Here is a 24599-nt window from a genome sequence, read left to right as displayed (position 1 = left end):
CATGTGACCACCCTCCTCCGTGACCTCCACTGGCTTCCTGTTGTGGCCCACATCAGATTCAAGACCATAGTGCTGGCCTTCAAGGCCGTCAATGGAACTGCACCCATCTACCTCCAAACACTGGTCAGACCACACGCCCCAGCGCGAGTGCTTCCCTACTACAGTACATCAGCTGGCCGGCTGGTACCGCCATCGCTAAGAGCAAACAGAACTGGCTCAGCGAAGTTGCAACTCTTCTCTGTTCTGGCGCCCCAGTGGTGTAACGAACTCCCGACAAATGTCAGGACAGCAGAGTCACTCTCCATCTTCCGGAAAAGACTCAAGACTCACTTGTTCAGACTTCACCTCGACCCCACATAGCATGACTCCCTCCCCAACCCCCTCACCCCCACAAGAATAAAAAAATAAAAATGTATATGCACTTGTAAGTTCTTACCCTTAGCACTTACATCATAGCACTTTTCTACTTATGGTATCCTTGATAAATAGCAGCTACTTTGCTCAGATGAGGGCTTGAAAATTGTTTCTATCTTTTCTTTTCTACTTTATCAACGGTGACATGTTGTGGTTTCTTTCTTGTGACAAATGCACTTATTGTAAGTCGCTTTGGACAAAAGCGTCTGCTAAATGCCCTAAATGTAAATGTAAATGTTGATGACAAAACATTGTGAGAGCTGTAAAGAAAAACCCTAAAACAACTGTCAGTGACATCAACAATAACCTGCAGAGGGCAGGAGTGAAGGTATCACAATCCACCATCCGCAGAAGACTTCGGGAACAGAAGTACAGAGGCCACACCAGAAGATGCAAACCACTCATTAGAAATAAGAATAGGAAGGCCAGAGTGGAATTTGCCATGAGACGAGGCTCCTAAGTTCTGGAACAAAGTTTTATGGACCGATGAGACCAGGGCTGGACTGGGACAAAAAATCGGCCCTGGCATTTTTGGCTTAGACCGGCCCCTCATAATTAGCGTACAACCGACTAGTAATTAACACAACCTTAAAAATAGTAAGTAACAGAAAAGGATGCAATGAATGTTGATGGAATTAAACATAACTACAAATGTGTTTATTTCAAACTAAACAACTAAATCAATTTTTACACTTTCACAAAACGAACAGTCAACCAAACCTTGCATTCTAGCAGGCTCAGGACGGGAAAAGTAGTCTAGTCTCTCTTCTCTCTCCTCAACTGCTACCTCAACAGCCTGGCTTGACTAGACAGGAAGAGAGGGAGAGATTGTTACAATTTATTAAGTGGTAAATTGAAAACTTAATTAAAAAACTAAATTAAAAATAAAAATATTTGGAACTAGCTGGAAAAACTGCAATAATCTAAACCATCAAAACACTATAATATGGGACTATCCCACTAATGCTTGGAGCTGTTCCATCTTATTTCATTGGGTTCTATCTATTCAGCTCTATTCAGTATCTTAAGGTTACATTTTTATTTTTTGATAATAATCGGAAAAGGCTCTTAGTCATGCATGACACCAACCAAGATAACCGAAAAGAAAGGGCTGGAGTTGGCTTCAGGCATGCTTATAACCAAATAAATAATAACAGCTCATCTCATGAGAGATGAGATGAGATGAGATAATAACAGCATCATATTAAAAAAAAAAAACTTTTTGCCTTAAGGCTTATTAGAAATTTACAGTTAATCATTACTTTAGAAGTCTACCAAATAACCATTGTGAAAAACAAATAAGTAAATTTACTCAACACATACCTCCTTAGGTATATTCTATTTCATGCATAATGTATCATCAACATCCTAAATATCAGAAGTTTACTCCACTACTTGTGTCTGCTCTGTGTAGTTCAATTGATTCTTTTATCCTTTTTATTGAAATCATCTCTAATATGTATTTTCTGAATTTCCCTGATATAGCAGCTCAATTCCAATTCTTCAGGTTAAAAGGTGCTCCCTCCTTGAAAAAACTGTAACATGCATTTGTATCAGGCTAAAAACAGGGCTGCTTTATGAACTCATGCAGAGCAACTATGTCTTAAAAGCATTTGACACTGTCTTACTCTTATTCAATGTGGGCATACCTTTTGCTAGTAATACTTTTATACTTTTTTTACACTTACTTTAGTAATGCTTAAATTGCAAAGCTTTTACTTATCATTTAGCAGTTTTAAAATCTGTTATTTCACTTGTTTGAGTGCTTTTTAAAACATGTTTAACCACAGCATAGAGGGTTGCTACAAATTCAAACTACTATGCAGCCTTTCAACACACCTTTAACCTAAATATCTAAAATGCTATGATGTAGCCTAAAATGGACACTTGCTGCTCATCCAACACTTCTCAGCCTTTTATCAGAATAAGCTGCCAGATTTTGGAAAGTATGCAATACCAATTCATATTGATACTAATCAATCGCCATTGCTCATCATTCTCATGTAATAGAGCTAACGTTACCTCCATCATCTCAAAGTCCCTGTATTATCCTAACGTTACTACCTGCTTACCGGTTGCACTACACTTTCCTGCTCACTCTGTCCCTCGGTTTCCCTGTCAAAAGCCTGCATCTCTGGCTGCTCCTCTCCCTGCCCGCTGCTGCTGTGTCCACCTTCAACCTACTGTTGCTGCAGTACTGCTGTCACAGAGGACGTGGAGGCTACAGCAGCCCCTCCAGCTAACATGTCTGTGATCTTTGCACAATTTGCAGCATCTACAGTGAGATTCATCAATTTCTTTGCACGCAACTTCTCCGCACCCCCTTACTTTCGCTTTTGTTGCTCCATGTTGCCACTCCTTCAACACACACGCTCAACACTGTGAAACTAGCGGGAGTTACAGGGGACAGCGGGAAGGGGTGGGGCCGCTTTCGTACTATATGCTGATTGGTTCAGTCCACTGTCTATATTGAAGATGGACCAATGGGCAGCCCCCTCTAAATTGTGGGCGGGTCTCTTAGAAAAAAAAAAAAGGAGAAAAAAAAAATCCAATAGCATCGTCCCCTGAGGACTGTTGGCCCACCGGGAAAATGCCCGGTATGCCAGATTACCAGTCCAGCCCTGGATGAGACAAAGATGAACCTTTACCAAAGTGATGGAAAGGCTAATGTGTGGAGAAAGAAAGATCTGCTCATGATCCCAAACACACAAGTCCATCTGTGAAACAGGAGGGGGTAATATCATGGCTTGGCCTTGCATGGCTTCTGCTGGGATGGGCTCGTTGATCTTCATTGATGATGTAACACATGATGGCAGCAGCAAAATAAACTCAGAAGTCTACCGAAACATTTTGCCTGCCAATTTAAAGAGAGATGGAACCAAAGTGATCAGGAGATCCTTCATCATGCAGCAAGACAACGACCTAAAACACACTGCCAAAACAATCAAGGAGTTCATCAGGGGAATGAAGTGGAAGGTTTTAGACTGGCCAAGTCAATCTCCAGACTTAAACCCTGTTGAGCATTTTACCTGCTAAAGAGGAGACTGAAGGGAGAAACCCCCCGAAACAAACATCAGCTGAAAGAGGCTGCGCTGAAAGCCTGGAAAAGTATCACAAAATATGAATGCAAAAGTTTGGTGAGGTCAGTGGGTCGTGGGCTTGATGCAGTTATTGCAAGCAAAGGATTTGCAACTAAATATTAAGTATTATTCACTCTAATCTATTTTAAATCTACCTGTTCCTATACTTTTGCTCACCTTAAAATTTGGTGTTCCATTACAAATGATGCTATCTTCTAAGTTTTGTAACAGATCTAGATGTAAATACCTGGAAATGGAGACTGACATGCTGATCTCTTGTCTCATATTCATCCTTTGATGTCAAACCCAAATGTTTTCGGTGTACAGCCAAAATAGAGGAATTGGCCTCGCTGTTCCAATAGCTTTGGAGGGGACTGTATGTATTTGACATACTAGTTTCCTATGAGCTTGTACATAACCTCAGATCCTCAGTTGTGTCCCTTTTGATGAATCCCGGGCCTCGTCACAAAAAGTGAATGTACTTTAAGGGCCCCTTGTTTATGGAGCTCCTAATGGAGGATCTCAGGCTCAGTGTCCTCTTTTAAATATTGCCTATCAAAAACCTATTTTTATATAAAAGCCATCTTACAGTGCATAACATTCAGTAACTTGTTGAATATCTGTTGTACTTTTAGGCACTATTTTTTTCAGTATTTTTGCTTCTATTTGTTATTAATTTGTCATAGAAATGTACTGCGTAACCCTGTTTTTATTTGAACTATATCTTGTTGGTAAAGCACTTTGTTACTATGTTTTGAAAGGTGCTATATAAATGATAATTATTTTTATTAGATGCAGTTTTCACTCACTAATGACCTCTTTGTTCTTACTGAAATAAGATGCGATAAACTTATACAGTGGGAACTTCAAAATAAAGGCCTGTCTCCTAGAAGTCTGTTTTCTTAGTATTTGAGGAGACTAATTTGAGGACTTAAGTTACAGCAGCCCTGTATCCACTTCTCATTTGTCCTTCTGTGTGTGTCCAGGACCCTCATCCTATTCATACCTAATAAAAGTGTTGTTAGACTGCTCAGTAGTCTCCCAGCAACAGTGTTGCAGTGATTTCAGTGAGAGAAATACCTTGGCAGAAGAAATGCAAACTGTGCAGCCTGACCTTTTGAAGAGGAGGCTGAGGGAACCATTAGCACTGCCAGGGTCAGGGCTTCTCTCTCCTGGTTTGGATGCTGCTTTATTGCAGTGGAAGTGTCAGAGTGGCTCCAATCTATTGTAATCTCTGATGTCTTTTCTAACAAGGGGACTGAAGCAGAGCAACCTGACTTAAATGTTTAAATTTACCGTGTATTAGTTTAACATTGGACAGTGGGAAAGTACTAAGTAATACAGTTTTTCTTTAATGAACCTATAATTCACTATATAATTAAGCCATGATGTCCAATGCTTCCTTCAGCAGGGTGAGATAAAGAGCTCCAGAGAGAGCTCTCTGTGGATTGATGTGGCTGCTGTGAACCAACTAGCTGTGAAACCTCAGACGCTTCAGTTGAAGGTTTGATTCTCACTGGGGTCATCAAGGCCGAAGCTGTGTGGACACATGCCTCTGAGCTCTGAGTCAAAGCATTACACAGAAAGAACATGTTAACATGTGTGTGTGCCAGGGTTGGGCTCTCTATCAGAGACTGAACCAGCAGTACAGATGCCCAGTCAGCAGGAGAGTACCAGAAACATGCTTAAAATGAACTGTACACAAACTATTTGAATCAAACACTCTCCAAACTGTCTTTGGATTCAAATTGAAGTAGAAAAAATTAATTTAAGTTAAGTTTAATGTCAGCAGCATTGGTAAAGCAGTCTGAACGGATCTATACATTAATATGGACAATTCTTACGGCTAGGTGCAGTAGCGTCCTGGGTCTGTATTCACAGACATTCAGAGAATTTTTTAGCATTTCGTCACTAGGACCAACTCTTAGCACTGGGACGCTTTATGAATACAGGCACAGGCTGGTTGCTTGGCAACCTGACAATGATGTCAAGACTGGCACACAGAACTAGTCACATGACCCTGACCTGGATCAAACAGATGAGAGATTACTTGTTACATGTTGTGCTTTAAAGGCGCTTGTAGGTAGATTTAGTCATCAGGCTAGCTGTTTCCCTGTTTTCAGCCTTTGTGCTAAGCTAAGCTAACCAGCTGCTGGTTGTAGCTTCACACTCATCATTCATAAACATCTCATCTAACTCTATAGAAACAGTCAGAGGATTCCTTTCGTCTTTTGACTTGTGTGACTTTTGAGTCGAGATAAAAGAAGAGAGAAGAAATGAATACCGATTTTCTTCAAAATGTGTTTTATTTTTTATTTTTCTTCACAAAAGAATTACTGCGGTTAGTGTTTTAATTTGAGCCCTGTAAAGTCAAATCAAATCAAATCAAATCAAATTTTATTTGTATAGCCCAAATTCAGAAATCACAGTTTGCCTCAGAGGGCTTTACAATCTGTACAGAGACGACACCCTCTGTCCTTCGACCCTCGATTCGAGTGAGGAAAAACTTGCCCTCAAAAAAACCCTTTTAACAGGGAAAACATGCGGAAGAAACCTCAGGAAGAGCCACAGAGGAGGGATCCCTCTCCCAGGACGGACAGACGTGCAATAGATGTCGCATGTACAGAGCAGATCAACGAGATCACAATGTATACAATTATAATAGATGGTTGACAGGAATGAAAGTACATAAAGAGGTATTACAGCAATAATAATGAAATGCACATAATGGAAATGTGACTACTAGTAATAACATTAGTAGTGGTTAACGGTAAGGATAGTACGTAGTAATGCATTACAATAATAGTAGTGAAACGTATGTAACAGAGATATGACTAATATTAGCAACAGTAGTGGTGGGTGTCAGGCAGGGCCATGGCAGTAGGTGCATCCACGATCCACGACCCAGGCGCGGCCAGGATCCATGAGAGCCTGTAGGACTAGAAAGCACAAGGACTCCGGGGAAGAAGTGAAGTCAGTGACATGCAGAGATGGGGCATGTATACAGGCATAATGTATACAGATGGAGAGGAGAGGAGAGGGGAGGAGAGAGAAGCTCAGTGTATCATTTGTCCCCCGGACTGGGCCTATAGCAGCATAACTAAGAGCTGGTCCAAGACAGGCCTGGGCCAGCCCTAACTATAAGCTATATCAAAAAGGAAGGTCTTAAGTCTACTCTTAAAGGTAGAGAGGGTGTCCGCCTCCCGGACCAAAACAGGAAGATGGTTCCACAGAAGAGGAGCTTGGTAACTGAAGGCTCTGGCTCCCATTCTGCTTTTGGAGACTTTAGGAACTACAAGTAATCCTGCGTTCTGGGAGCGTAATGCTCTAGTTGGGCAATAGGGTAGTATGAGCTCCTTGAGATATGATGGTGCCTGACCATTAACAGCTTTGTAAGTGAGGAGAAGGATTTTAAACTCTATTCTTGATTTTACAGGGAGCCAGTGCAGAGAGGCCAATACAGGAGTAATATGATCTCTTTTCTTAGTTCCTGTCAGTACACGTGCTGCAGCATTCTGGACCAGCTGGAGACTCTTTAGAGACTTGTTAGGGCAGCCTGATAATAGAGAATTACAATAGTCCAGCCTGGAAGTAACAAATGCATGGACTAGCTTTTCTGCGTCTTTTTGGGACAGGATGGGCCTGATTTTTGCAATGTTACGTAGATGAAAAAATGCAGACCTTGAAATTTGTTTTATGTGGGAGTTGAAGGACATATCTTGATCAAACTGGAGGCCAAGTTAATGCCATCCAAACTAGCTATATCATTAGATAATGCATCTCTAAGGTGTTTAGGACCAAGTACTATAACTTCGGTTTTATCTGAATTTAACAGCAGAAAATTGCAGGTCATCCAGGTCTTAATGTCCTTGAGACATGCATGGAGTTTAGTTAGCTGATTAGTTCCATCTGGCTTTATTGATAAGTATAACTGGGTATCATCTGCGTAACAATGAAAGTTTATGGAGTGTTTCCGATTTATATTTCCTAGAGGGAGCATATATAAGGTGAATAATATGGGTCCAAGCACGGAGCCTTGAGGAACACCATGACTAACCTTGGTATACAGGGATGACTCATCATTAACATGTACAAACTGAAATCGATCCGATAAATAGGACTTAAACCAGTTTAATGCAGGTCCTTTAATGCCAATTAAGTGTTCCAGTCTCTGTAGTAGAATGTGATGATCAATGGTATCAAATGCAGCACTAAGATCTAGCAAGACCAGGACAGAGTCAAGTCCTTTGTCAGAAGCGATTAGGAGGTCATTTGTAACTTTCACCAGTGCCGTCTCTGTGCTATGATGTGCTCTAAAACCTGATTGAAAATCCTCATATAAACTATTGTTATGAAGAAAGTCACATAGCTGGTTGGCGACTGCTTTCTCAAGGATCTTGGAGAGGAAAGGGAGGTTGGACATAGGTCTATAGTTGGCTAAAGCTTCTGGATCAAGATTAGGCTTTTTAAGAAGCGGTCTAATTACAGCTAGTTTAAAGGACTGTGGTACGTATCCTGTTAATAGAGACAGGTTGATCATTTCTAGTAGAGATGAGCTAATTAAAGGTAAAGTTTCTTTCAGCAACCTAGTTGGGATGGGGTCTAGGAGACAAGTTGTTGGTCTAGATGAAGAGATCATCGAAGTTAGTTGGTGGAGGTCAATGGGAGAGAAGCAGTCTAAATATAAGTCAGAATTTACAACTGTTTCTGAGGTTCCTGTGTTTAAAGATACAATAGTGCCAGTTGAGGGCAAGCGATGATGGATTTTGTCTCTAATAGTTAAAATTTTATCATTAAAGAAGCTCATGAAGTCATTACTACTGAGCGTTGTAGGAATACATGGTTCAGTAGAGCTGTGACTTTCTGTCAGCCTGGCTACAGTGCTGAAAAGAAACCTGGTGTTGTTTTTATTTTCATCTATTAATGACGAGTAATAGCTTGCTCTGGCATTGCGGAGGGCCTTCCTATATATTTTAAGGCTATCTTTCCAGGCTAAGCGAGAGTCTTCCAAATTGGTGGAACGCCATTTCCTTTCAAATTTCCGTGATGTTTGCTTCAATTTGCGGGTATCCGAGTTATACCAAGGTGCCAACCTCCTGTGTTTTATGGGTTTCTTTTTCAGAGGGGCAATAGAGTCCAGTGTTGTTCGCAATGAGCCTGCAGTGCTATCAACAAGATGATCAATTTGTGAGGAACTGAGGTTAGCAGAGGAGTCCTCTATTATATTAAGACATGGCATTGAACTAAGTGCCAGCGGTATAATTTCCTTAAATTTAGCTACAGCACTATCAGATAGACATCTAGTGAAGGAGTTTTTGCCTAATGGTGTGTAGTCCAGTAATAGAACTTCAAAAGTTATTAAGTGATGGTCTGATAAAAGAGGATTCTGTGGAGAAACTGTTAGATTTTCAATCTCGATACCATAAGCTAGAACAAGGTCAAGGGTGTGGTCAAAACAGTGAGTTGGTTTATGTACACACTGAGAGAAGCCAATAGAGTGTAATAATGAGATAAATGCAGTACTAAGGCTATCATTAACGACATCCACATGAATATTAAAGTCACCTACAATAATTACTTTATCTGATTTGAGGACTAGACTTGATAAAAACTCAGAGAATTCAGATAAAAATTCTGAGTAAGGACCAGGTGCTCGATACACTACAACAAATAGAACTGGCTGTAAAGTTTTCCACGTTGGATATGAAAGACTAAGAACAAGGCTTTCAAATGAGTTATAATTTAATTTAGGTTTAGGATTGATTGACAGACTTAAGTCATAAATAGCTGCAACACCACCTCCTCGGCCGGAGCCTCGAGGAATGTGAGTATTAATATGACTAGGGGGAGTGGATTCATTCAGACTGACATATTCTTCAGGATGCAGCCAGGTTTCAGTAAGACAGAATAAATCAATATTACAATCTGAGCTTACTAATACAGCTTTCGATGACAGGGATCTGATGTTTAGGAGTCCACATTTAATTCTCTTGTCTTGTTTTGAAATTGCAGAGTTACTGTTAATTTTTATTAGATTTTCATGCACAACTCCTCTTATGCTGACTTTTGATTTGATTAATTCAGGTGGTCGGGGGGCAGACACAGTCTCAATAAAGTTTTGGGTTTGCAACTGATCTAATGGAAGCTCAGAGAAGCGTGTAAGACTGCAGCTCTGCCTCCTGGTCTCAACTCTGGGTTGTCAAAAATGGGCCAGATTTCTAGAGATGAGAGCCGCTTCGTCCAAAGTGTGATGGATGCCGTCTCTCCTAATCAGACCAGGTTTTCCCCAGAAAGTCTGCCAATAATAATCTTTGACACCAACAACAAATAAACAAATATGTACAAATGTATACAAAACATTTTTTGGCAGATTGTCATGTAAAATAAATGCATTTTAATTTTACACAATTCTACAGTGTGACTTGGATTTCATATTTATATTTTTATAATATTTTTATCAAGACTAGACTATATTTCACATGTTCACAAGTTGGAACAAGCAGTGTACACCTGAAGTGACAAATTTGCACTTTTGAAAAAAGGGTAATTAGCCTGTTTTCTGAACTGTGTTCTGTCATCTGATGGAGGCCTCCCTTCATCAGAGGTCATACAACATAGATATGTTGTAGTGTGCTTCCCCCTATATGTCTCCCATAGACTTTAATAGAGCTGCCACCAAGGTCTGGCACCAAGCAGAGCATTAGACTGTTGGATTTATGATGTCTCTTTTAGTTTCCTTTATTGACACCACAGACTGAAACAAAAACAAAGTTGTTCTGTTATTGGAGGTATGACTCTTTAACAGAGTGTACAGCTATTGTGGCTGTGGACCTTCATCCACAGTGGGACTCTGATGAAGAAGCTGACACCGAGGTAGGCAAGTAGATTTGTAATGTTTATATAGCAGTTGGAGTGTTGGTACAAATATGTTGGTAGGTGTGTGGTATGATATTTGACAAAATAGAACAGAAAGGCTGCTAAGAGTAGTTTGTATCATTCACTATTACTAAAATATGAAGTGCTCTGTGTTTGTCTGTGTTCAGTCCAGCTGTCTCAGAGTGTCTCTGCAGGGACAGGGAGGAGGGTCGCCAGCTAAACTGGGTCATTTGGAACTCTAACACATCATCCAATAATGGCCAATTAATCCTACTATCTCCGCTCTGGATCTCTCTATTTAACTGGCCTGTTCTGCTCCATTTGACAAGCATTCACTCTGACAGCTGATGGACCATTTCTTCCTCTCCCTCACACCCAGGCCAAGACAGCAGCTAGCAAAAACCAAGGCTCTGCAGCTCAAAGAGTAGGGCTGATTCACACTGGCAGAGACTCTACAGTGATTGAATCATATGGAAACTGCCAACAAAACTAATAAAAAGAAGGGTTACGTTTAGTCCAATGCATTTAAAGGATCAATCTATCAGTCTTATTGTTGTATTTTGATCACTATGTCCATAAATAATAACATTATACTAGCAAGTTAATAGCTGAGATCAGGAAACACTACAGCATGGATAAAAACAAGTCTGACAGGTGAACAAACACAAGCAGTCAGATTAGAAACAAACTTTCAGGTAAGACAGACATTACTTGGAAGAGGAAACGGTCAAATTATGAGCCACACAGACCCACTCCCTGTGCCAACTTTGACCTGCTGTAACTGCCAGTGTTTCCCTTACCATTATATAGGTGACACTTTGTTTAAAGGTCGTCATATTACAGTTAGTAATCTAGCATTGACACAAATGGATACAATACCCCATCGCTATAGCAATAGCTGTAATAATATATGCATTCTGCAAACAGCTGAATTTACAAACAATTGCTTTTAAAATGGTGAAGAGAGAGCTGAGCCGTAAGGCGAGGCTCTCGATTTACCGATCAATCTATGTTCCTACCCTCACCTATGGTCACGAACTTTGGGTCGTGACCGAAAGAATAAGATCCCGGATACAAGCGGCCGAAATGAGTTTCCTTCGCAGGGTGGCGGGGCGCTCCCTTAGAGATAGGGTGAGGAGCTCCGCCACACGGGAGGAGCTCGGAGTAGAGCCGCTGCTCCTCCACATCGAGAGGAGTCAGCTGAGGTGGCTTGGGCATCTGTATCGGATGCCCCCTGGACGCCTCCCTCGGGAGGTGTTCCAGGCATGCCCCACCGGGGGGAGGAGACCCCGAGGAAGACCCAGGACACGCTGGAGTGACTATGCCACCCGGCTGGCCTGGGAACGCCTTGGGATCCTCCCGGAAGAGCTGGAGGAAGTGTCTGGGGAGAGGGAAGTCTGGGTGTCCCTGCTCAGGCAGCTGCCCCTGCAACCCGGCCCCGGATAAGCGGAAGAAAATGGATGGATGGATGGATGCTTTTAAAATAAATGCACACATGACCCAGATCAAGCTCTTAACATCTCAAGGACATGGTGCTCATACCGCTTATGCTGGCCACCAGAGTTAACACAAAATAAAAGTTCCTAGAAGTCAATTTAATACTAAATGTTAAAAGTAAATCTAATTTTAAAAATACATTTAAATGTTAAAAGTAAATCAAAATGTTAAAACTAAATGTTTAATCTAAATCGAAAAGTTAAATCTATATCTACCAACTTCCAGATTTTAAGCATTGTAATCAACCGCAATCTCATTGGTTCTGCTGATATTGATCTTCAGGTCATTGTCTGATTGGTTCTGCTGATATTGATCTTCAGGTCATTGTCTGATTGGTTCTGTTGATATTGGTCATTATGATAACGATAGTGGTCGTTGCACCATGTGATGAAGCCCTCTATCAGTCCTCTGTACTCCTCTGTTAAATAGTCTCTAAATATCTAAATATGTACCATAACAGAAGGTTACAAAACTCTGTACCTGGGATAATCATTCCTCAACACTGGCAACAGATGTTGGGAGTTTCTACATTTCTCTGCTGTCACATCTCAGTTCTAATGTGCACTAAAAGCATTTCAGGAAGCGTGATTGATTGTTGTATGTATTGACTTGTCTCTTTCCAAAACAAAGTTTGAAGAGAAGATGTCATTGTCCATCAGTTTCCACACTTCCCATTTATTGTCCATTCAAGCAGCCATGCAATGCATTGTGATAGTGGTGCGTTGTGTTCTGAGAGAGGTAGTATTGCTTTGCCCGCTCCTCATTTGCATAAAGTTGAATTCTGGCTACTTAATGCAAATTAGGGGCACCTGCTGCAACTAACTTTAACTCAAGTTAAAATGAAGACACACTCTGCAGCTCATGACTTTTTTCTCACCTAAAATGTCTTCAGAAACACATTTCACTGAGCTGTGTTTGTAATATAAAAGAAGGTTTCCAAATTAGCTGCCATGTTGGTCCAGTCTGATCCCAGAGCATAGTTGGAGGGTGTAACCTGTTTTGGTCACCTGGCCTCGTGCTCTCACATGAAACAACGCTCCTGTAGACATGACCATCAGAGCACAGCTGAACAACCACAGCTGGCTCCCGTAACCAGATGTATTTAAACAAGTTAATTGAGTTGAATAAGGCTCTGTACATGTTTTTATAAAGTACTCTGCGCTGCGTGTCTGCTGCGTCCCAGCTCCGGCAGTCCGCAACCCTGCGGAGCAGATTCCGCAGGACTTCTATTTCTGGCGGATGCCGCAGCACAACGCAGCAAATCAACCGAATTCAGCACATAGCAGACAGGAAGTCAGACACGAAACAACAACATGACATCCGGTTAATTTTCAAAATAAAACACTCCGTGTTGATGCCAGCACAAAAAACTGAAAAACGAGACAAATACAAGTACCTCTTCTAATCCTTCGGTCGGGAACACTTCGTGTTGTTGTGTTTTTTAACACATACCTATAACTGCGGTCGCGGGTGATTATGTAATTATGACGGACGACGGAGCAAAACAATACCGGAGCCATAACGCAGCGGACATGCATCCGGTGGAATAGCGTTACAAAAAATCTATTTGATTTTTAACTAAATGTATCCTTTAAAGTATCTGTGAGGCACCTCCGCGTGGTGCTCTCCTCTGATTTGCTCCTTCCAAATAAATACAGTTATACAGGGATTAATGTAGCATGTAACTTGCACACTTAGCTGACTGATTGTCTTCTAGGAGTGGGTGCATCATGTGTATTGGAAAGGATTTTTCCCTCTGATACATGGGCTGTCAGGACTGTGGTCGATGCTGGGTCTCCCCCTCATCCAGAGGAAGAGGAGAGGTTATAGCTGTAAGCTTTGCTGTCAGTAGGCTACTGGTCAGGTCTGAGTGGATCAGCAGATTTAGATGCACTTCAGCCACACCTCAGTCATTGATCCTGTGTGTGTTTGGAGCAATTGTTGCTGTGCAGGGGCAGTATGAGGATGTGACAGGGTCAGGGGTCAGTAGGCATATCAGCAGCAACAACAATGTGAGAATAAAACCTGCTCATCACGTGAATGTGTGCTGCTTCTGGGACATTTTCCAACAAGATGCCAGATGACTGGTGTTGAAGTGTCAGCAGCTCCTCATCCTCTGTTAAACTCAGATGAACTGACACACAGCCACCCACTCTCTGCCTGCTCATCAGGTATTGATTGACCTCTTACCCCTGGACAACTGGTCCGAAGGCTAACAGCAGCATGAAGCCAGCCAACACACAGGCTGGGTTGTTTCAAAATGCACTTAAACTGTTCATTTGTTTGCCGCATGTGTGTTTGAGTGGGTGTCTGTGTGTCTGTGTGTGCTTTGGCAAAGCTATGTGTCTATGTTTTGCTGTGTAGGTGTGTGTGAGTCATGTTAAAGCCTTCCTTCCTCTTCTAATTTACAAACAGCTGCATTAGAGCTAAAGACATATGAGAAGGGGTGTGTGTGTGTGTGTGTGTGTGTGTGTGTGTGTGTGTGTGTGTGCGCTGGCATAGCAGGAGCAGACTGCTATGGCTTCCATTTTATTATTCATAATATGGGTTAGCTCTATAATCCTTTGTAGTGTTGCACTCCATTAACAAGCTGACGTGCACTTTATCTTCTGTTGCTAAAGTTACTGAACAAACATGTGTGTTCTATTGGCCCTTGGTGTATAATGGTAAATTCAAATACTGGCTGAAACAATTGATGTTTGCAGTAAAACAAAATGTCCAAAAAGAATAAGATTCTATAGTACATGAAGTGATGTATTCTTTGTTTACATGCACACAACAAGTACTGCCAGTATTGTATGCTGTATGTTCATGATCCCACTAAATGCAGCTACTAGATGCTCTCATGTTGTGTTGATTCTGGCGCCCCCTGGTGACACAAGCCGTATGAGCAGCACTGCACCATGTGCTAAACAACTGGGTAAATATTTTGGCAAAATATATTTGTATTTTTTAAACACAGCTGTTTGCATAACTATGAGCTAATTTATCTATTTGTGGCTATGTAAGATCCATAACAATTTAGTGCTGTACCCACAGACCACAGAGCAGCTCCTTTCCACAAGTCATCCTCAACACTCTACCATAACATTAGTTGACTTATTAGACTTTTCTGACATGGATAAGCTGGAATCCGACCCAGTCGCATGCATTAAGAAAGACAATTATAACTATATAGAAATAGGCAAGGATAAGAATAAGGAGGTCAGTATGGTTTAACACTTTTACCAGTCTTTCACAACACACCGGTCCACTGCCGGGTATTTAACTGTACATCTGCTAACCAGTTTTATGAATTTTTACTGCTGCTTCTTTAACTGCATTTAATTCACACTTTAACACAGAGGAGCTGGTCTTCCCTGTTTAATTGCACCTGTCAGACCACCTTGGACTGTGCTGCCCAATTCAAGGTCAAAAAGTCATTTAATGAATCCACACAAGAATTTAATTTTAACAAACCATTCATCCCCAGAATTTTATTTAAAGCTGTATACTCTATCACCACCTCCAGTCCTCATCCATTTATTGATGCCTCATAAGAGATGTGAGAGATTTTACTACGACAAAAGTATTTTACAAGTAAAGTTACGATCTAAGACTACAGATCCCTCTCCACACCAAATTTCTCAGAGATGGTTTTTGAAATAGTTGGGCCCAGTATTTTATTGATTATTAACAGCTCAACCTCAAATGGTCATATTCCATCTATTTCTAAACATGCTGTCGTCCAACCTCTTTTGAAGAAACCCAGCTTGATCCCAATGTTCAATTAATTTTAGGCCAATCTCTTTCAATTTTATCCAATGTTTTAGAGAAAATGGTTTGAACTCAGCTTTTAGTTTGTATGTGTCACAATAACATCTTTGAGAAGTTTCAGTCAGGCTTTAGAGCATTACATAGCACAGAAACTGCCCTCCTCAAGGTAACAAATTACCTCTTTTTAGCAGCTGATAGAGGAGGGAGCACAATTTTAGATCTAACTGTGGCTTTTGAAACAGTAGACCATGCCATTTTAATTGAACATGTGGGCGCCAAAGGCACTGCACTTACTTGGTTTTATTCTTACCATTTAGAGAACCTTTGCGGTCACCACAGATAATTGCACATCATCTACAACTCAAAATCAGACTTCCCACAGCCAAACATTAAGCTCATTGAAAGTACCTTTGGTACTTTATCCACTAACATAAAGCCCGAATCTAGGTGTAATGTTTGTTTCAGATCTTTCTTATGAACCACAAGTCAAAAAAGTTTTCCAGTCCTGTTAAAACCAGTTAAGAACCATATCCAAAGTTATAGCAATACTGTCACACTCTGACCTGGAAACACTTATTCATGCATTCATCTTTTCTTGACTGGACTACTGCAACTCAACCAAAAGTCCCTCTACCTCCTCCAACTCATCCAGACTGCAGCAGCTAGGCTTCTTATGGTTTTAACAGATGATGTCAAATCACTCCTATCCTGGCTTCTCTCCACTGGCTCCCTGTCTGTTTAAGAATTGATTTTGAGATTTTGCTGATTATTTTTAAAACTTTCCTGGGTCTTGCCCCAAGTTATATAGTAGAAATGCCGACTCCATACAAGCCCATTCGCAGATTCTCAGGTGGGGCCCTTCTGGTTATTGCAAAATTGAGGCTCAATTCTAAAGGTGACCATGCTTTTGCTGCCAGGGCCCATCGACTTTGGAACACCCTACCTGAGGAGATAAGGCTCGCAAAATCAGTAACTTCATTTAAATCACTTCTTAAAACCCACTTTTATCAAGCTGCTCCTTTTTTAGACAGATTTTTCTTTCTCTTTTCTTTTTCTTTTTCTTTTATTCCTTTTACTGCTCTTAATCTATTAATCTTTTTCTAATTCATCTGATGTGATGTTGTCTTCTTTTCATCCTTTATTGATCTCTTTATCTGCCTTGCTTTTCTTTATTTTGCCTCTATTATGGTTTTTTCCTCTTACTTGTAATGACCCATATTGACATTTTGTGTTCTTCCTTGTTTTAACTTCACCTTAGACGAGGCTTCCTTGTGTTTGGTCTGACTGTTGAGTGTTTATTCTGTAATATTGTCTTCCTGAGTTTCCTTTTGCTTTTACTTGTCTGTTAAAGCACTTTGTAAACTGTTTTTAAGGGTGCTATAAAAATAAACTTATCATTGTAAAGATATTATTAATCTTCTCTCTGATCTTCCTGCTTTCTTCACAGCAGAGTTGGTGAAACGTTTCTTAGCACAGATAAATGTTATCAGTGCAAACACTGAGCTAGCAAGCTGTAATACAATTATTGATGATTGTATGTCGCTTTGATTTGGTTCTCTTACATCATAGTAGGTCACTTACCATCGGTGGCAGTGATGGTCATATTAGTCTCAGCTAGTACATGTAACAAAAGACAGCAATGTAAACCTGGACCCATGCTGTGATTCCACCTGGCCCCACCTGGTGACCCCAATTTATTTTTCCCGTCAAACCCCAAATTTACCCATATTTGTCTCTTGGCAGGTGTTAATTCTGGACCCTGACTAAGATGTACAATGGGAATTAATTGGGCTCTGTAAATTCATAACAGTGTTTCCCACACGTACACTTTACTTAGGTGGGCCGCCCAAGTATGTTAACAGCCGGCAAAGTATATTTGGTGACCCATTTTAACACTTTTTACTTTTTTTTTTTTTATCTGTCCGAGAAGATGACATGATCCACAAAAGATTAACTAGTGGACAATCAATCTACTGTCAATCACACATGCTCTGCAGGGAGAGAGACGGTCTCTGGTGTTTCCTCCCTTCTGTAAACACACTGATTGTGATGCGGCCTCTCCTATTTAATGTAGACCTACTTATGGTGTTGTTTTGATGAAATTTGCAAGTGTTGTTGGGTCGTTCAGTGCACATTGGTTTTAATCGGCTACATAATTAACAACAAGCTTGCTCCACTGATGTCACTGATGCTCTGTAGATGGTACCAGTGATGTTCTGGGAGGTTTTAATCCCCTGCTGTAGAGCTTCCTGACCTGGGCCGTGATGAACCATGCCAGTTTGTGATGTTTCTATACAATTTCTATAGGAAGTAGAGACTTTTCAGTGCTTTTTTAACCAGGGTGCTGATGTGTGATGACCTTGACAGGTTCTCTGTGATGTTGTGACATGTTAGCTAATGAATGGTCGGTTTGGGCATGCAGTGAGCTGTTGTTAGTTGCACACAGATGGACCTCCAGCAGAGTTCAATCAGTTTACTAAAAGTGTCATTCTGAATTGTGTTCCTGCAGGTTGGAGTGGGTGGAGATCATTGAGCCACGCACACGGGAGCGTATGTACGCCAACCTGCTGACAGGAGAGTGTGTGTGGGACCCTCCACAGGGTGTGTGCATCAAGCGGACTGGTGAAAACCAGTGGTGGGAGCTGTTTGATCCCAACACCTCACGCTTCTACTACTACAACGCCTCCACCCAGCGCACAGTATGGCACCGGCCACAGGGCTGCGACATTATCCCCCTGGCCAAGCTGCAGACTCTTAAGCAGCACACAGACACCACCAACCCCCGTCCCACAGGAGGAGGAGGAGGCAGAGCGTCAGCTGACAACAGCCCGGGACGTAACAGTGGGGTCAGCCGGGAGGGAAGCACCTCTTCCTCCCTCGATCAGGAGCTCTCTGATAAACAGGGCAGCAGAGAGGAGGCAGACAGGTAAGATGATGATGAGTGACCTGACAGGGACTGGGAGAGAGAAAGCTGCTAAACCCTCTGGGAGGTCACAAGTCTTAAATGGTGGATAAATGGAACAGATATAAAATAGATTGAAGTTACACTCACACACACAAGTGCTATCACTTTATTACACCATCAAATGATGGTGCTTGCTGTCCACAGTGTAACGATGCCCCAACACAACTGGTATGTCAAAAGGGTTCACGCTACAGCGAAGAGTCAAGTTTTTGGTCTTGTTACATCCCTAGTGTCTTCCTGTCGTTGTGCCACTTCCTCTCCATCCTTTCCTTTTGATCTCTTTCTGTGTCATCACCCCATCCCCTCTTTAAGCTTTTCGTCACTTTCCATTAATTTCTATATTCTCTCACCTTCAGAGCCTCTCACCTTTATTAACACTCACTTTGTCTCTTTCTGTCACCTCACCTCTGTCCTATCAGTCCCCCTCCCCCTCTGTCTTACCAGTGTTGGTTGCTGGTTTGCTGTAATCTGCTGCAGTCTGCACTGATTGGTAGATATGTCTGGCTGGGGTCACAGTGTCCTGTAAATGTCTTTTTTACTTCATCAAGAGGACACACTCACACACACATGCGTGTGCGCGAGCGGTCACACACACATGCTCACACAGAATACACAGTGTGTCCTAGCTGTGTTCGAGTCAATGATTCACATGGTGTACAGAGGAACAGCAAATCACTGCGCCTAAAGACAGTTAAAGACTGTGTGTCTGTATGTGTGTGTGTGAAGAACATAAACTGTTGGATCATCATGTGTGTCTTAGCAGCTGATGAGTAGACAGCTCTGTTTTTTTTGATGATCTGATGATGCCTGGAGGAATTTGTTTTGTCCATCCCATTCTCGTGAATGTGATATCTCAGGAACACCGTGAGGGATTTTCTTCTAAGTTTTGCATACAACCATGAGGCGGTCATTCAAGTTAAAACCATATTTTTTCAGCTTCTAACTGACTCTCTGGGGTTTGGAGTTAACAGAAGTTTAATGTTTACACTGTTGTGCTCACATCACACAAGGCACCATAATGTAGTGCTTCATGCAACAGTAATAGGGAGTTTTGGGTTAAATTTGGCTATCAATAATAATTAATGATTATCAGGGATAATTATTAATTATGATTAATAATAAGATCCAATTTACATTAGATTAGCTCGGGGCACCACCCTTGAAGAAGGGAAAAGATAGCCAATTCACGAAATCAGTCTCAGAAAAGGTACTAAACTGTTTGTAACTCTGATTAATAATTAATTTAATAACTACAACCAATATTACCATAACAGCTAGTAATGGTTGAAGGATTTTGGAGTTCTTGACAGAGTAGAGGTTGGCAACATTCACTCTTGTACAATATTAACTAGGCAGCTTGAAGGTTCAAAAGTCTTTTATTTACACAAAGATGAAAACACACAAACTAACATGTACTATATACAGATGTGTGTGTATGTGTGTGTGCGTGCGTGTGTGTGTGTGTGTGTGTGTGTGTGCGCGCGCGCGCGTGTGTGTGTGTGGCGTGATGCCAGGTTATAGAAGATGGTTAGTTGCATGCAAAGACCCTGAGTCTGTGTGAAGCATCATTCGACTAACGTCGAATTAGCCGTCTAGGAAAGCAAACTACTAATAACCTGACCTAAGATCACAATAACACTCAAACAGTGGACACACATAAATTGAACACATGCAGTACATCAACCAGAGTTTAAAGTCCTGTGCTTAGCCGTGCTATGCTATGCTATCTAAGCCCAGTTCAACGTTACCAGTCTTTGAAGAAATGGTGCTGGTAGTTGCAGGAGAACGTTGGGATTCCAATGTTAAATGCTGTTCTTGCTGTGCAAGGACTGATGAAAGTCGGCAGAGGAGGAAACGGTTTGCTCCTTTCCTTTGCAAGGATAGCAGCTCAGTGCTAACTTGCTTGGTGTTCCTCAAATTGTGAAGTTCGCTGGCAAGCTTTGCGTCGCAGCTGCTGGTGCTAGCTGATCAGGAATACTGGCAGGACCTTGTGTCGCTGCAGTGAGGAGAAGTTCTTTGGGCCTGCTGCAAATGCAGCTTGCAGCTCTCCGCAGCTGTTAGGCCCAGAAGAAGATTCCTTGAGGCCAGGCAGCCAAGTGGGGGGGAGATGGAGAGGAGCCCTTGAGGATAAGAAGTCGAAGGAGTGGAGGGCGTTAGAGTAAGAGAGGCTTGAGGAGAAGAGAAGAGCAAAGGAAGGCGCTGGAGTTTTGACTATCTGATCGGGGGGGGGGGGGGGACCTAGGTGTGAACAATGGGGAATTCTGGGACACTGAGTTCAGTTCAGTCCATTTTGAGAGAGGGGTAGGAGGGGTGAGGAGGGAAGAGAACATGGAGAATAGTTTCCTGGGGTTGGAGGCAGAGGAGTTGATCTTTGACAGGTAGAAGGCAGATCTGGCTGCTGAAATAGTTGATGTGAAGTCAGAGAGGAGGTGGTGGTAGTGAGCAAGGTCATCAGGATGACGTGATTTTTTCCATTTCTGCTCATAGCACCGATCTATTGGTTCGCAGTGATGGGAGGCAAGGGGACAGAGAGTGTTTAAAGAGGAGGAGAGGGAGGGCAACAAAGTGGAGGAGGCTTCCACGGTGGACATTAAAGGCAATTGTTCTTTAGATGGTAGTGAGGAAAAAATAGTGGAGGAGAGAGTGGAGGGAGAGAGGGATTTCAGGTTGCGGGGGGTGGTGACCGTGCGAGGTGTAGGGGCGAGGAAAGTGGTGGACTTCAAGGGGAGAGAGAAAGTGACAAAGTGGTGGTTGGACACAGTGAGTGGGGTAACAGAGAGTGCCAAGGTACTACAGGAACTTGTAAAGACAAGGTCAAGTTGGTTCCCGGCCCGGTGGGTGGGTGGAGAGGGGGAGTGTGAGGTCAAGTGTGGAGAAGAAGCTGATGAATTCAGAAGAGTGCAGCTTCGCTGGAGGGATGTTGAAGTCACCCAGGACCACAAGTGGTGTACCATTGTCAGGGGAGCAGCTTAGGAGGGTGTCCATCTCATCAAAGAAGTCATGGAGAGGACCGGGAGGACCATAGATCACCACAATGTTGAGCTTGAAAGGAAGGGTGACAGAGACAGCGTGGAATTCAAATGCCGATCTGGGTAGGTGGTCCAGGGGGACCTGGTAAGACCACGTGGGTGAGATGAGGTGTCCAGTTCCTCCTCCTTGACCTTTTTGTCTCGGGGAGTGTGAGAATGAGTAGGCAGTTGAGAGGGCCGCTGGAGTGGCAGTGTTTTCTGGGGTGATCCAGGTCTCTGTAAGGGCCAGGAAGTGGAGAGTCTGCAGGGAGGCATAGGCTGAAATGGTGTCCACCTTCTTGACTGCAGACTGGCAGTTCCATAGCCCCCCTAGTATTTCAAGTACCGGTGGAGAATGTTGGGTAGCTGAGATTGGCTGGGTTACAGCCTCGAGCAATGGGTCTCCGGTGAAATCTTCTACGATTTGATGTCCTGCCTGGGATTGGCTGCGATCTGTGGTAGACAGTGAGTTGCTTGGACTCCCTTGATGGACCCCGCAGAGAGACTCCCTAAGTCTTCCTTTGGCTTTCCTGACACTGCAGCTGGCGCTGTAGTGACTAGCCCATATGTGCTAGATTTACCTCATGCAGGCTTAGCTCCACCCTGCAATCAAGCCTAATCACCACACCTGACTTGGCTGAACTCACTGATAGCTACTCAGCTTCAACGGTTTCACAAGAATTGACACAAAAAGTATCTAGAAAAGATTAAATATTTCAGCTAACTCACAGAATGCCTAAACTCTGGATCCACAATTTCTTCTTTACTCACCAGTAGTAGTTCACAGCTTCCTTTACCTAGACAAAATGTGACTGAAAACATCATCAACTCCTTTCACTGTGCCATGATGTCCTGCTGAAAAACATTTACACTTTGCCAACACAGCTTGAATGATTGTAGTTGCTCAGGGTTCAGCTCGGCTCCGGTATGTCCCCTCCCCCGAAGCACTGCATTAGAAACACCTGCACACCCAGTAGTGGAAGGCAGGAGCTTATTTACATGCTATTATTAGGGCCGAGCAGGAAACCTATGAAGGCCCTATTGTATCTGTAAGGATTATTTATTAGGGCCCAAGCAGGAAACCTTCGAAGGCCCTATTGAATCTGTAAGGATTATTAGGGCCCGAGCACGAATCTCGTGCGAGGACCTACTGTATCTGTAAGGATTATTAGGGCCCGAGCACAAATCTCATGCGAGGACCTATTGTATCTGTAAGGATTATTAGGGCCCGAGCACGAATCTCGTGTGAGGACCTATTGTATCTGTAGGCGGAATTCATTATTATTCTTCCATCCCCAAGATCGCATTTTTGGCGGCCTGAACATACCCCAAAACTCACCAAATTTGGAACATACATCACATGTGGTGAAAAATTTGATAATTCAAAATGATTTGGGGTAGGTGTGGCCAGGGGACTCCATAGCGCCACCTAACGTCGTTTTGTTCCCGTGAACTTTTTCTCGGATTGTCTTTAAATTTACAGGAGTCATGGGTCTCAAGGATTTAGGCTGGAATTATTTTTTTCTGAATTTTTCCCGCAACAGGAAGTCGGCCATCTTGAATGGCGTGCGGCAATTTTAATTTTTAATTTAATTAACTCGTCCTACAGATTTAACACCACAGACTTCACAGTCACTCAGTAGCATCCTTAGACCTTCAACAGCCTGTGTTGTAATGGTGGGCGTGGCGATGCGGTCAATTTCGATCATTCGCCATCACGCAAGTCCTTATTACTTCACCATACACATGTACACCAAATTGGTCACACATGTAGAGGGGGTCGCCCTGAATAGCTCTATGCAGTAATACTGCGATAAGTGAAAAGATGGCTCCATAGCGCCCCCTGGAATATTTCAAACTTGAAGCCCCGCCTCCTACATGCACATACATTAACGAAATTTGGTATGCATATGTATCATGACCAGACACACAAAAAACCGTCTTGGACACATACCCTTAGTCCAACAGGAATTCGGCGATTTTGGTTCAAAGTAGACATTTCGCTCAAATTTTCTCCCATTTTTATGACTCGTACATTATTTAACTTTGCCTAAAGATTTCACGCCACAGATGTCACAGTAACTAAGCCTCATCCTCATGCCTTGATGATGATGTGTTGTTAAAAACTTTCGCCTACCTTATTCCTGGTGGGCGTAGCAGTGCGGTCAATTTCGATGCTTGCCCATTGTAAGAGATTTGTGTTGGAAACAAACTGTCCCCTAGGTGGCACTGTTGCGTTTCATGTTTCACAATTCGTTATACATATGCATCATGACCAGATGCACAAAATACCTTAGGCACCGAAACCCTCAGTCCAACAGGAAGTTGGCCATTCTCTTTCAAAGTCGATCCTTCGCCATCACGCAAGAAGTTCTTATAACTTGAACATACAATTTCCCATGTACACCAAATTCATCGCACATGTAGAGGGGGTCGCCCTGAATAGCTCTATGCATTAATACTGCAATAAGTGAAAAGATGGCTCCATAGCGCCCCCTGGAATATTTCAATCTTGAAGCCCTGCCTCCTACATGCACATCGTTAACGAAATTCAAATCCAAATTGCTCACACATGTAGAGGGTTTAACCCTCAATCCTTCTATGCATCAATACTGCGTCATATCCATAGCGCCACCCACTGGACACAGGAAGTCACTGAAGATGTCACTGTTTTACAGTAGGTGGGACATTTCCACAGGCAACGGGCAAGCACACATCTGGGCGCACAGGCCTCCGATGGCGCCACAGCCCAACGTATGTGGGGGGGCGAGGGCCCGTTCATCACTGCTTGCAGTTTTAATTATATTGTTAATTTTTGATTATTGTTATTGTTTTTTTGTAATATTCTGTCCTTTGGCTGCTGTGGCAAACAAATTTCCCCGTTGTGGGACAATAAAGGAATACTGATTCTGAATCTGACTGAATATGACAACACGTGTAGCATTTAGGAAACAAGCTGCATACAAATAAATACATGAACCGTTAAAACCGCTAAAAACACAT

The 24599-nt window shown here is 42.4% G+C and overlaps 1 protein-coding gene across 2 annotated transcripts in view; it reads left to right on the top strand.

The window, feature by feature from the left end:
• The window catches only part of arhgap39 (Rho GTPase activating protein 39), a 181222-nt gene that overhangs the window by 90866 nt on the left and 65757 nt on the right, over nt 1–24599 (top strand). For both annotated transcript variants that reach the window (XM_084355739.1, XM_084355740.1), the window contains exon 2: nt 18133–18549. In XM_084355739.1, coding sequence (XP_084211865.1) covers nt 18133–18549 — 417 coding nt within the window. The remainder of the gene's footprint in view (nt 1–18132; nt 18550–24599) is intronic.

Source organism: Pagrus pagrus, assembly GCF_965226575.1.
Source record: "Pagrus pagrus genome assembly, chromosome: 6".
NCBI classification, from domain to species: domain Eukaryota; kingdom Metazoa; phylum Chordata; class Actinopteri; order Spariformes; family Sparidae; genus Pagrus; species Pagrus pagrus.
This window is presented reverse-complemented; position numbering and strand designations above follow the sequence as displayed.